At 40.6% G+C, this 12,788-nt stretch overlaps 2 protein-coding genes across 4 annotated transcripts in view; both read left to right on the forward strand.

The window, feature by feature from the left end:
• The window catches only part of SPEF2 (sperm flagellar 2), a 171,695-nt gene that overhangs the window by 137,713 nt on the left and 21,194 nt on the right, over nucleotides 1-12,788 (forward strand). For all 3 annotated transcript variants that reach the window (XM_029060866.2, XM_029060865.2, XM_029060869.2), the window contains 2 exons: nucleotides 10,139-10,245; nucleotides 11,346-11,528. In XM_029060866.2, coding sequence (XP_028916699.1) covers nucleotides 10,139-10,245; nucleotides 11,346-11,528 — 290 coding nt within the window. The remainder of the gene's footprint in view (nucleotides 1-10,138; nucleotides 10,246-11,345; nucleotides 11,529-12,788) is intronic.
• On the forward strand, nucleotides 2,824-4,570 carry LOC114810188 (zinc finger protein 862-like). Its single transcript, XM_039911498.1, has 2 exons — nucleotides 2,824-4,090; nucleotides 4,191-4,570. The coding sequence occupies exons 1-2, from the start codon at nucleotides 2,882-2,884 to the stop codon at nucleotides 4,410-4,412; spliced, it is 1,431 nt and encodes a 476-aa protein (XP_039767432.1). The 5' UTR covers nucleotides 2,824-2,881; the 3' UTR covers nucleotides 4,413-4,570.

Below are 12,788 nucleotides of genomic sequence, written 5' to 3' on the forward strand. Positions count from 1 at the left end.
GGGGTCCTGATGATCGTGTATCTACCCCAGCGCTTAGTACAGTGTTTTCCTATTATTGTTAATAATATTATTACTATTATATCCACATGTTCAATCTGTCATGAAAGTCAGTCAGTTCTAACTTCATAACAATGCTGAAATCTGTTCTTTCCTCTCTATCCAAACTGCTTATCCTACTAATCCAAGTACTTATCATATCCCACCCGGATTACTATGTCAGCCTTCTCATTGACCTCCCTGCATCCAGTCTCTCCCTCCTCCAGTCCATACTTCACTCTGCAGCCTGGATCATTTTTTTTCTAAAAACATTCAGTCCATATTTCCCCCACTCCTCAGAAATCTCTAATTGATTTCCTGACCCTCTCCACACCAAAGAGAAACTCCTTACTATTGGTTTTAAGACATTCAATCAGCTCTCTCCCTCTTACCTTTCCTCACTGATCTACTGCAGCCAGCCCACACATTTTGCTCCTCTAACACCAAACTACTCACTGTACCTCCATCTCTTCTGTCTCACCACTGACCCCTTGACCATCTCCTCCTTCTGGCCTGTAACTCCCACCCCTTATCTGGCAGACCAGCAATTTCACCACCTTCAAAGCCCAACTAAAATATCTCCTCCAAGGAGCCTTTTCTGACTGAAAAAAGATTTTCCCTATCTTAAGCCCACAGGCTCCGCTCCTCCACTGCCCACCTCCTCACTGTCCCCCGTTCTCGCCTATCCCGCCGTCGACCCCTGGGCCACGCCCTCCCCCTGTCCTGGAATGCCCTCCCTCCTCACTTCCACCAAACTAATTCTCTTCCCCTCTTCAAAAACCTACTTAGAGCTCACCTCCTCCAAGAGGCCTTCCCAGACTAAGCCCCCTCTTTCCTTCTGCTCCCCCTTCCTTCCCCCCACCCTCTGCTCCTTCCCCTTCCCCTCCCCTCAGCACTGTGCTCATTTGTATGGATTATTTATTACCCTATTTATTTTGGTAATGAGGTATCCATCCCCTTGATTCTATTTATCTCGATGATGTTGTTTTGTTTTGTTCTGTTTTGCTTTGCCGTCTGTCTCCCCCGTTTAGACTGGGAGCCCGTCATTGGGCAGGGATCGTCTCTGTCTGTTACCGAATTGTCCTGCACATAGTAAGTGCTCAGTAAATACTATCAAATGAATGAAGCCCTACTTTCTGGATTGCCAGTGCACTTGAATCTGTACCTTCAGCACTTCATAAACACCCCTCCCCCAGCCCCACAGCACTTGTGCACATATCCTTACACTCTGACATTTCTCCCCTCTGAAATGTATTTTAGTGCTTGTCTCCCCCACTAAGCTATAAATTCCTTGAGGGCAGGGATCATATCTACCAACTCTATTGTATCATTCTCTTTCAAGAGTACAGTGCTCTGTTTTTATGGTAGTTGTTAAGCACTTCCTACATGCCAGGCACTGTATTAAGTGATTGGGTAGATATAAGTTAGTCAAGTTGGACACAGTCCTTGTCCCACACAGAGCTCACAGTCTCAATCCCCATTTTACAGATGAAGAAACTGAGGCCCAGAGAAGTTGAGTGACTTGCCCAAGGTCACACAACAGACAAGTGATTGATTGGTTGATTGATACAGCTTTAGATTAGAAGACTGTAATTTCCTGTCCTGCCAAGATTCTTTTTCTGGACAGATTATTCCCCTTAGGTAACTGACAACATTGCACAAGCAAAAGAGAGCCTTTTTTGTAATTTGGGTCAAAAATCCCCCTTCCTTTCAAATCCCCTTCCTTTCTCCAGCTATCACTGCTGGTTTTCCATGCTCCTGTTGCCCAGCTAAGCAGAGAGGATGAACAAGGATGAGGGTTAGTGACCAGAGCAGCAACCGTATACTTTTCCCCACTTGCATCCCCACCTTCTCAATCCCCATCGACCTTTTAGAATAAAAATGCATAAAGTTCCCTCAGTCTGCTCCAAACAAGAGCTAAATTTAAGCTGGGAATATCCTTTCTTATATATTCATTCTACTTCTATCTTTCCTTTGAATTCCCAGTTCTGCAGAAGGACTGTGGCGCCTCTCAAAACATTGGTGTCACACTTTTGTTTCTAGGAACTCTACTTGTTTAGGACATATGAGCAATTATATTTCCATTTGATGAAGTCAGATTTATGCAGATCATTTTTTTCATGTCATTATGATAGAATACTTGGAATTCTATACAGTGTGTCACAGTGTGTCTACTTGTGGGTGGAATTCAGGTGTTTCTGAGTTGTGTGACAATTGGGTATCAGCTTTCATGGAGCATGAAGGGTTACACGGGATCAGTCAACCAATCAATCAATCAATCAATCTATGGTATTATTGAGCAGTCACTGTATGCAGGGCACTGGATTAAGCTCTTGGGAGAATACAGTACAATAGAATCGACAGACCCATTCCCTGACCACATTGAGATTTAATCTAAAGAAAATTGTACATCCAGCGGCCAAGTGGATGCTACTGTGAAATCTGACCTTAGAAATCACAAGGAACTAGCAAGAAAACAAAATTTCAATAACACCTAGGAATAATTATAAAAAATGGGTTACCAAATTAAACAAAAAAGTTTCCAGACTGAATAGCATGAAAAGGAAAATTTAGAGGATGATTTCAGGGGGAAAAGTAAGATTTAAGGTAGAAATTAAATAATAGAAATAAGTAATACTCGATGGGAAACCTAGATTAAATAAAGGATAAAATTTTAAAGTTGGGTGGGAGACTAGGAGAAGAGTGGGCAAAATAAATTGCAGAAATGTGAAGACTAACTGATATCCCTAGTGAATACAAAATGAGAGAAAAGCAAAGGAAAGGGAATAGAAGGATAGAATGATTATAAAGACTCATGGGGGTGGGGGAATTGGATGTTTAGTTAATGTACTTTTTGAAAACTGTAGCCTTAACACCATGGAGGTATTTTCAAGGCAACGGTACACCAGTTGACATAAGAAAATTTACAGAAGAACGGGAAAGGCAGAGAAATCTTGACTACTACTTACCGAAGAGGAATTTTCAATTTCTAAAAATCTGGTTAAAAAAATACCCCTGGCTAGTGTACGATGATGGCACAGACATGATGTTTTGCAGCCTATGTCGCAAACATGGAGTGAACTCGGGGGGTCACCGAGTCAGCTTTTTTTATGGCACCGACAACTTCCGGACGGAATTTTTAAATGCACATAACAACAGTGAAGCGCACGCTAAGGCTTCACGGATGGAGGCTACAGGAATCTCCAACCCAAGCGGAGCATCCTCAGAGCAGATGATAAAGCGCTTGAGCAGAGTAACTCTGGGAAGAATAGAGAATCTATTTCGGTCGTGCCACGCCATTGCCAAGACGGGACGCCCCCTCAGAGACTTCGTCTGGATGTGCAAACTGGACGACATGAAAGGCGTGGACATCGGCCCGGTGTTCAGAACGAACAGATCAGCCAAAACCTTCATATATTTCATCGCCGAAGTGGAACGCAGGATTCTGAGAGAGAAACTCGAAAAATGTAAGTTCTTCTCCCTCATTAGCGTTGGAGCCACCGAAAACACAGTCAAAGAGGCCGAAGTCGTCTACGTGCAGTTTGCTTATGCGGGCAAAGTCCACTGTCAAATTGTGGGGGTTCAAACTTTGGACAAGACCGATCCTTCCACTGTAAAAAATGCCATTGTCAAGACACTGGAAGTAAACCTTCAGCTCAATCTGTCAAGCACAGACTGGTCCAAGAAGCTAGTTGGGTTTGGAAGTGATGGAGCAGCCTTAGGGGAAGACAATGGGATAGCTGTGCTGTTAAAGGAAATCCAGCCTTGTGTGCAGACAGTCTATTGTTTTGCCCACCGCCTTGAGCTGGCCTACAAAGGAGTCTTACAAAGCATTCAACTGTACAACAGTGTGAACGACCTTCTCCAAAAGATCCACTACTTTTACCACAATTCACCTCTAAATAAAAGTTGGCTGATATCCACCTTTGAAGACCTTAAGCTCAGCCCTACGATTCCTTCTCGAGTTGGAGGTGATAGATGGCTCCCTCGCCTGCAAACCGCCCTCCAAGTCCTCCTTAAGGGATACTCAGCCATTGTCCTTCACCTAAAGAAGGTAAGGAATTTAAATACCGCTTTATTCCGTGACTTCTTTTAAGAGGACTTCGGTCCTTGGTGTCACGTAGTAAACTGCTTTCATCTCACTGCTGTTGCAGATCCAAGAGGGTGGAAGTGTATCCGGTGACCAGAAAGCCAAAGGACTTCTAAAGCTCCTTCTTAATGCTGAGGTTTTCAGGTTTGCTCACTTTCTGCTGGATGTCATTAATGTCCTCGGCATTCTTTCCCGGGTTAATCATGACAGGAACTCATCCATAGCCGATGTATTTGCAACTTTGCAGTCAACGCTAGAAACCCTCAACATGTATCGATCGAGGTAGGATATTTCATATAACTGAGGTCGATCAAACCTGACAAATTGTCTCTATCAAAGGCACGGACAGATATTTTTCTCCTATTTTTTTTAAGATTGGGTCCAAAGGAGCGTTCGGTTGATTCTATCACGCATCTTCATGGGAACCACCTCACTGGAAATGGAAACATCATTGCTGTACGAAGCAAAGTGTTAGCGAATCTTATGAAGAGGCTACAAGATTGTTTCAGGGATGCCAGCCAAGATGTGGTAGGAGCAACCTCTATTGGAAGCTTTAAACTGTGGCCAGGCAAGATCAAACAAGGTAAGGTGTGTAAATCATAGGTAGGCAATGGTTATTTGGGATTTTGAAGTCCTATTCTTGCAGGCATTGAGAATTTTCTTTTGTCTTTGTTGTAGAATTTGGCGAACGCGAAGTGTCGATTCTTACTAAGCATTATGAATCTGTATTGGAGGGGGCCAGTGTGAAGGTGGAGGAGGTGGATACAGAATGGAGCATGTTGAAATTAGAGATTTATGAGAGGTCAGTAAAAAAGCTAACTGATTGAATCTATTAGAGATGTCTCTAAGTGAGTGTGTGTAGGCCTGTGACCCCACATCCCCAGCCAATGATTCTTTTTTGTAATTTTGTCTTCTAGATTTCAGAACATCAGGAAATTAACATGGGATTTAGTAAATTCAGTTTATTCACACAAGTACCCTAATATCTTGACATTAGTAGACCTGGTGTTGACTCTGCCTGCAAGTTCAGCTGAAGCAGAACGTGGTTTCAGTCAGATGAAACTTGCCAAGTCACAAATGCATTTTAAAGTCAAGCCCGAGAATATGACAGATCTCTTGATAATTCAGTTGAACTCACCGGACATCAATAAGTTCGACCCCAAGAAAGCGATTCACTTGTGGAATACCGCTTGGCAGAGAAGAATCACGTCTCCACCCGACCACAAGCTCACTAAATCAGACTGCTCCTCAAGTTCAGATGCAGATAGTATTTGCGAGAGTGATTAGTTGATTCCCCAATCTCATCTTTCTCATTTTTAACACAAAGAAGATATTTTGACAAAACTTCTTGAGAAATAACTAGGGTGAAATTCAAAAGCAAAAGTATAAACCAAATTTCATCAAAGCAGAAAGAAGATTTCAACTTCTTTTGGCATGTCTTCTCTCTAGTTCTTCCTTTTTTCCCCCCTTCTCAAAGAAATAGACAACATGGCCCCAAGCCAAAGAAAACAATTTTTGTATCTTCTGGGAAACTCGCTTGCAGTCTTTTCTTAAAAGTACTTCCTTTCCTTTAGTGAGTCCCCTTCCTTGGCAATAGAATGATATCTGTGACATTGTTATTAATCCATGTAGGGATCTTTGGGGATAAAGGAAAATGTCCATATAGTCATCGTGCCATTCTTAGTTATAAAAAGCCTGGCATTAATACGTGAGGCCAAACTTTTCACCCAACTTTTTGGAAGCCTTAGTTCCTCTCCTAAATCCAAGTGTGCATTCATCTTAATTACTAAATTTGTGCCTACAAATGGAAATTGAGTAATTGTGCGACTAACTGTCCATTTGCACTGTGCAGACTCTAGACTGTATAGTCTAGCCGGTAAGCTAACTGTGGGCAGGAAACGTGTCTACCAACTCTGTTGTATTGTCCTCTCCCAAGCACTTAGTATAGTGCTCTGCACATGTAAGTGCTCAATAAATACCACTGATTGACCTATTGATTGTAGATGCCTAAAAACTGAAACCCTTAGATAAAATTCCAAAAGTCAGTGAAAAATGGCATTTTATCATTTAAATAGTTCATATTATCCAATCAGAGTCCCAGAGAAACTTTGCTTGTTACACCTCCCAGCAATCCTAATATGCTTCTGGACTTTATTTTCAGAAAAAGAAATATGTTTACTCTTTTATCCCCCATAATAATAATAACAATAACAATAATGATGGCATTTGTTAAATGCTATGTGCCAAGCACTGTTCTAAGTGCTGAGGGGTTACAAGGTAATCAGGTTGTCCCACATGGGGCCCACAGTCTTAATCCCCATTTTACAGACGAGGTAACTGAGGCACAGAGAAGTTAAGTGTTTTGCCCAAAGTCACACAGCTGACAAGTGGCAGAGTGAGAATTAGAACCCACGACCTCTGACTCCCAAGTCCATGCTCTTTCCACTAACTGTTCAGTTAACAGTTCATTCACCTTCATGGATTATGTAAATTATTTTAATGTCTGTTTCCCTGCTAGACCATAAGCTCCTTGAGAGCAGGGATCAAGTCTACTAACTCTATTGTATTGTACTTTCCCAAGGCCTTTGACAGTGCTCTGCCCACAGAAAGTGCTCAATTAATATCATTCATTGATTGGCTGATAATGTCAACCTAACAGAGGATGGCTCATTAATATCTCTGGAATGCCTACTGTATTGAAAAACTCGGGAGCATCCAATAAAAGAAGACATGGCCCCAGCCTTACAATCAACTGGGGGAGTTGTACAGACAGAGTATACAGTAAGGACAATAGGGAAAACAGAATAGTAATAACAGTGGTGTTTATTAAGTACTCTTTGTTTGCCTAGCACTGTACTGAGCACTGGGGTAGTTACAAGATAATCAAATTGGAGATGATCTCTCTTTCTCAAGGCAAGTACCTTACCCATATTTTACAAGTGGGGAAACTTAAGCCCACAGAAATCAGATGACTGGCCCGTAGTCATCCAGACAAGTAGCAGAGCTGGAATTAGAACTCAATTCCGATTAGAGCTGGGAATCAGGAGACCTGGGTTCTAATTCCCAGTCCTGTGTTCCTCCCACCAGGTCACACGCCACATTGCCTCCCAGAAATAAACAACCAGTAACACATATAGGGTCAAAAGAAACAATTCAGTTGAGAAAATTGTGCCGTACGGATACTATTGAATATATTCCTCCATGGGACGATTCTTGCCATTTCTACATTAAAGGACACTTAGAATTGTTCTAAAGAAATAGAAGAAAAAGTTTCCCCACAACAAAACCACTTTGGATCAAAGGAAGAAGGAATCTAGATACTGGGCCTGCAATTTGAAATACTGAATGAAGAAAAGAAATGATTATTTCCTCGAACCAATACTTTTGGATATGTTTTATCCAAGGATTTTAGAATTTTGAACCATATAATCAAAATAAAAAACAGTACTACTCTATATATATCTAAATCAAGAAAAATGGCTCTGTACTTTGAACCTTTCAAAAAGCTGAATAGATGAAGGAATGCATCTAGTTACAAAAGGTACCTCTCCAAAATGCTCTAAGCCATTTTTTTGTTGGAACAAACTGACTCGTGTTAACCCTTGTTGAAAAGGATGAGGAAAAATGTTGCCTAATGGGTAGACCATGGGCCTGGCAGTCAGAAGGATCTGGGTTCTAATTCCAGGTCTGCCACTTCTCTGCTATATGTCCTTGGGCAAGTCACTTAACTTCTCTGTGTCTCAGTTACCTCATATGTAAAATGGCGATTAATACCTTAGGCCCCACGTGGGACATGGACTGTGTCCAACATGATTAGCTTGTATCTACCCCAGAGCTTAGTTCAGTGTCTGACACATAATAAGTGCTTAAAAAATACCATTAAAAAAAAAAAGATATGTGCAGGCCACGCAGATGTGAACAGCAATTAGAGAGAAATGCAGATCCATGCTTAACAGTCCAGGCTTGTAAAAAATTAGGCATACAACTCTCCTCTTCTAACTAAGCACAGAAGCACCTAGGTAGTTTTTTGCAGGAGTTTTTTTTTTTTAGTGGTATCTGTTAAGAGCATACTATGCTCCAGGCACTATACTAAGAGATTCTCTTTCCCTCTTCAAAACCTTACTTAAAAATCACCTCCTCCAAGAGGCGTTCCCAGACTGAGCTCCTCTTCCCCCTCTACTCCCTCTGCCATCCCCCCTTTACCTCTCCGCAGCTAAAGCCTCATTTTCCCCTTCTCCCTCTGCTCCTCCACCTCTCCCTTCCCATCCCCACAGCACTGTACTCGTCCGCTCAACTGTATATATTTTCGTTACCCTATTTATTTTGTTAATGAATTGTACATCGCCTTGATTCTATTTAGTTGCCATTGTTTTTACGAGATGTTCTTCCCCTTGACGCTGTTTAGTGCCATTGTTCTTGTCTGTCCGTCTCCCCCGATTAGACTGTAAGCCCGTCAAACGGCAGGGACTGTCTCTATCTGTTGCTGACTTGTTCATCCCAAGCGCTTAGTACAGTGCTCTGCACATAGTAAGCGCTCAATAAATACTATTGAATGAATGAATGAATGAATGAGTTGGGGTAGATATACGCTAATCAGGTTGGAACCAATCCATGTCCCACATGGAGTTCACAGTCTTAATCCCCATTTTACAGATGAAATAACTTAGGCACAGAGAAATTAAGTGACTTGTCCAAAGTCACACAGCATACTACTGGCAGAGCTGGGATTAGAAACCAGGTCCTTGTGACTCCCAGGCCTGTGCTCTATCCACTAGGCTATGCTGCTTCTCTAAATAAATAGAACATTACTGATTCAATAAAAACATAATATTTGGTAGTGTTTGTGACACTCTGAAATAACTCATTCTGGGAACAAGTCCAAAAAAAGGCTGCAAGCACTTAGAATAGGGATGTTTCTGCAGCTGACATATGCTGAAGTACTCTGTTCTGTTAAAATATTCTCACAGACATTACCAGTAAAAGGAGAAAAAAAGCAAGACATGTTTTGTTTTTAAATATTCTTCTTATGCTCAAAAGAGGTTGCTTGTTTTAATAAAAAGAGAACCAAAGAGGAAAAAGAAAATTAACAAATGAAACAGTCATAAAACTATAAAATTTGTGATTTTTTAAATACATTTTCATTTTAGGTCATAGTCCTTAATTTTCCTTCTCATCTTTCATGGGCTTTAATTTTTATTTAGTTTATATATGAAAGGAATAAAGGTAAAAGGCAGTTTAGATATGGGCTTAATCAGAAAGATGCACATTGTATTGTTTTTATTTAGGTTTTCCCTAGAAAACTTTGGCAACTTTTCAGTTAAAATGTTAAAGGATACAGTTATCAATGACTGACTTTTAGACAATACACGTAAAACTACATAGAAGCAGTAGGAAGGATAATTTTTTGTATTAACCTTAGTGCACCCTGAAACCTAACCCTCCTGCAACCTATCCTGTGGTATGCAGAGATTTTATATTTATGTTAACTCTACGCTAGATTAGTGTATTGTACTCTCCCAAAGGCTTAGTACAGTGCTCTGCACATAGTAAGTGCTCAATACGATTGATTGATTGTGACTTTCTATCATTCACTTGACTGCCTCCTGGAACTTAACCTTTTGGAAAATTTCTAGATTTTGGTGGCTTCTGCAGCCCTTTGAATGGGGCTCCAGTTAGCAGAAGATATGAATAGGGCTAGAGTCAATGAGTATTGGTGTAGGTGAAAATTAGATGCCCTCATGCCATAAGTAAGAGCTGACCTCCATGGGGACCGGGAGTTAAAGCCGATGACCATTTAAGAACTAGTATAGCTTTGGTAGTTTTCTGATCCTATGATTATATGAATATGTATGAATTGTACTTTCCAAGCACTTAGTCCAGTGCTCTAAACACAGTAAGCGCTCAATAAATACGATTGAATTGAATTGAATTTATTAAAAAATCACAGAAAACCAAAACTGAGATACGATAATACATTCACCCATAATAAAGTGGTTTTCATTGTTTGCTTAGGTCTCATATTAACTAAAACATTCACTGACCTTCTGTTGGACCTGGTGACTTTGAATCTTGGATCAAACAACATTCCTGATGCTTGGCTACACCTCACCGTGCATGAAGTGGGTTTCAATCTTTCTGTTGTTGTTGTTGTTGTTGTTCTTGATGTTGGAGCAATAAAACTTTGAGCCTGTAAACTGTAGTAAAGGAAGAGGCCTGGGAATAAATAATTTGCTGATGTTGTCATTGTCTCAGAGAGTGCCCCAAGATAAAGCACTTATTCATCCCACAGTTCAGATTTACCATTAGATTTCATATCTGAATGAGTGCTGCAGATTGCTGGCTATCTTCAAATGAAAGCCCCTTTACAAAATCCATTTTTAGAATTCTAAATACTCTAAATCCACACAAATGTTATTAGAACAAATAATTACTGTGTTGCAGAGTTCTCAGTAGATCATAGTGATGAGAACCGAGTCTGTAATTCAAAAACAATTCAGAAAAATGGGAATTACAGTAATAGAAAGAGCTCTGAATTGCTCATGAGTAAATAAATACTTTCAAATCTTTGCTTGATCACATGCTTTATCAAAGGTTTTTAGCAGTGTCACACATCTATTTCAGCTTACAGGAAAAGGGGCCATTTCTACAATTAGCTAACATTACCTACCTAAAAAGTAGGGTCAACTGAAAGCTCTTTAGAAGTTTACCACCAAAGTCAGTAAGAGAATTGCAAAATGGAGTGACCTCATATGCATAGACTTTGTAGCCATCATAGAAGAGCTGCTCAATATAACAGCTCCCACCTCTGCCACATCTGCTGTGTGACCTTGGGCAAATCCCTTTACTTCTCTGTGCCTCAGCTACCTCATCTGTAAAATGGGGGTGAGATTGTGACCCCCACTTGGGACAGGGACTGTGTCCAACCCAATTTGCTTGTCCGCCCCAGCACTTAGTATAGTGCCTGGCACATAATAAGCACTTAACAAATACCACAATAATGATTATTATTATTATTATTGTAAAGAGTCATGGACTGGGGTTGAGGAGGGGATAATGCCAGGCCCACCATAATCAATATGAATTGAGAAAGATATTTGTCACTCAAAAACTTAGGTTCTTCATCAGAATGTGTATGAGTTTTGATATTATATAAGCAAAGTACCAAGGAATGCCATAGGTCTAAACGAACGTTTTCATAACGATTTCTGTTTCCTTGTAGCTCCAAGTGATATCATCCATGTTAGCAGCAAGCTCAGAGACTGTAAACTGGCATAAGTTCTTATTAGTAGCTGCCCAACCTTGGCCATTACCCACTGAGATGGAGCTCCTCGACACACTGCAAAGATTCAGGATTATTGACAAAACTGCTTCTGGCATGGTTTCGCAGGAGGAGTATAATCAGGTTCTATTCCGTTCTATTCAATAATGATATTTAATCTAAGATTTATGGGAAAAATTGGTGGTAAATGCAAAGTATTTCTCTCCTCTGGGAATTGATCCACACCCTTGAGTCAAGGTGAATGAGCTTAAATAAGTTAGAACACTTAACAGTCACCAGGAGACCATACCTTTTGCCCAATTCAACAGTATTTCGGGATAAGCAGTATTATTCGAGTGTTTACATTGGCAGAACACAGTATTAGGTGTAGGGGTATCTTGCAAAAGAATTAAAAAATTCAATCCCTGCCCCTAAAGAGTTTAGAAATAGTAGAAGGATAGTGACCAAATATACCATAGCTAAGAGTGAGAGAGTAGATCTAAAGACAAAAGTGAATATCAGTGACAAAATCCAAAATAATAAATCGATCAATGCGTGAGTGCTGGCGAGGTTGAAGGTGTGAAGTGGCTGGGAATGTAAGGTGATTAATCAGGAAATGCCTCTTGGAGGATATAAAAGGTGGAGAAAAATGTGGCTTGACAAAGCTGAGGAGGAACAAGGTTTGGTAAGGGAGACATGGAAAAACTCCCTTTAGCAAAACTTACACACCAAAGAGTTTGACTCTGAAAGTGTGCCTTGGACTCACAATGTTTCCCAAGTAAAGCTATGTCAAAAATGGATTACCGCTCCAAGCACTCCAAGAGATGAAACCTTATAGATCATGTCCAGAGAAAGCATAAAAAGGCTGCCAAAAGTTAACACGCAAAAATATCTCTAGCTACTACATCCACCTACACAGCATACAGTGTGTGTCACTACACGGGATGCCAGATTGCACATCCTTCTAACTAGACAAAAGCACGAACATGATGAGGTTGGAAAATGTTGGCAATGGGTTGGTGTAGTTTCAAAACTTTGAAGAAGAAAAACAAAACTCTGTCAACCTGACTGGGGATTTCTTGGTGAAAGTTGGATCCTGCAGTTTAATATAGCAACACTGAATATGCAAAACTATTAAACAAAACCCACTCTCCATTTCTTTGCCTTACCCTCAGCTTCGCCCACAGTACTTCCTTGTCTTATATGTGTAGGTGAACCACAGGAAAACAACAGAATGCTGCCTTCAAGAAGCAAAGAGGGATTGGTGAATTTGGAATCAGCGTAACACATCTATCTTCATCAATGACTTGTGTGTTCTGAAAATAGCACCTCAAGAGCAATGCCATTTTTTAAAAAAACCTGGCCTTCCTGAGGAAATTCCTCTCTCATTTTGTAAAATGGTAG

This window comes from Ornithorhynchus anatinus, chromosome 3, assembly GCF_004115215.2.
Source record: "Ornithorhynchus anatinus isolate Pmale09 chromosome 3, mOrnAna1.pri.v4, whole genome shotgun sequence".
NCBI classification, from domain to species: domain Eukaryota; kingdom Metazoa; phylum Chordata; class Mammalia; order Monotremata; family Ornithorhynchidae; genus Ornithorhynchus; species Ornithorhynchus anatinus.

Excerpts from the sequence above, each read along its gene's own strand:
- LOC114810188 (XM_039911498.1), top strand. The coding sequence starts at position 2,882 with ATGTACTTTTTGAAAACTGTAGCCTTAACACCATGGAGGTATTTTCAA. Across the intron at positions 4,091-4,190 it reads TTGTCCTTCACCTAAAGAAG|ATCCAAGAGGGTGGAAGTGT; the intron begins GTAAGGAATTTA and ends CTGCTGTTGCAG.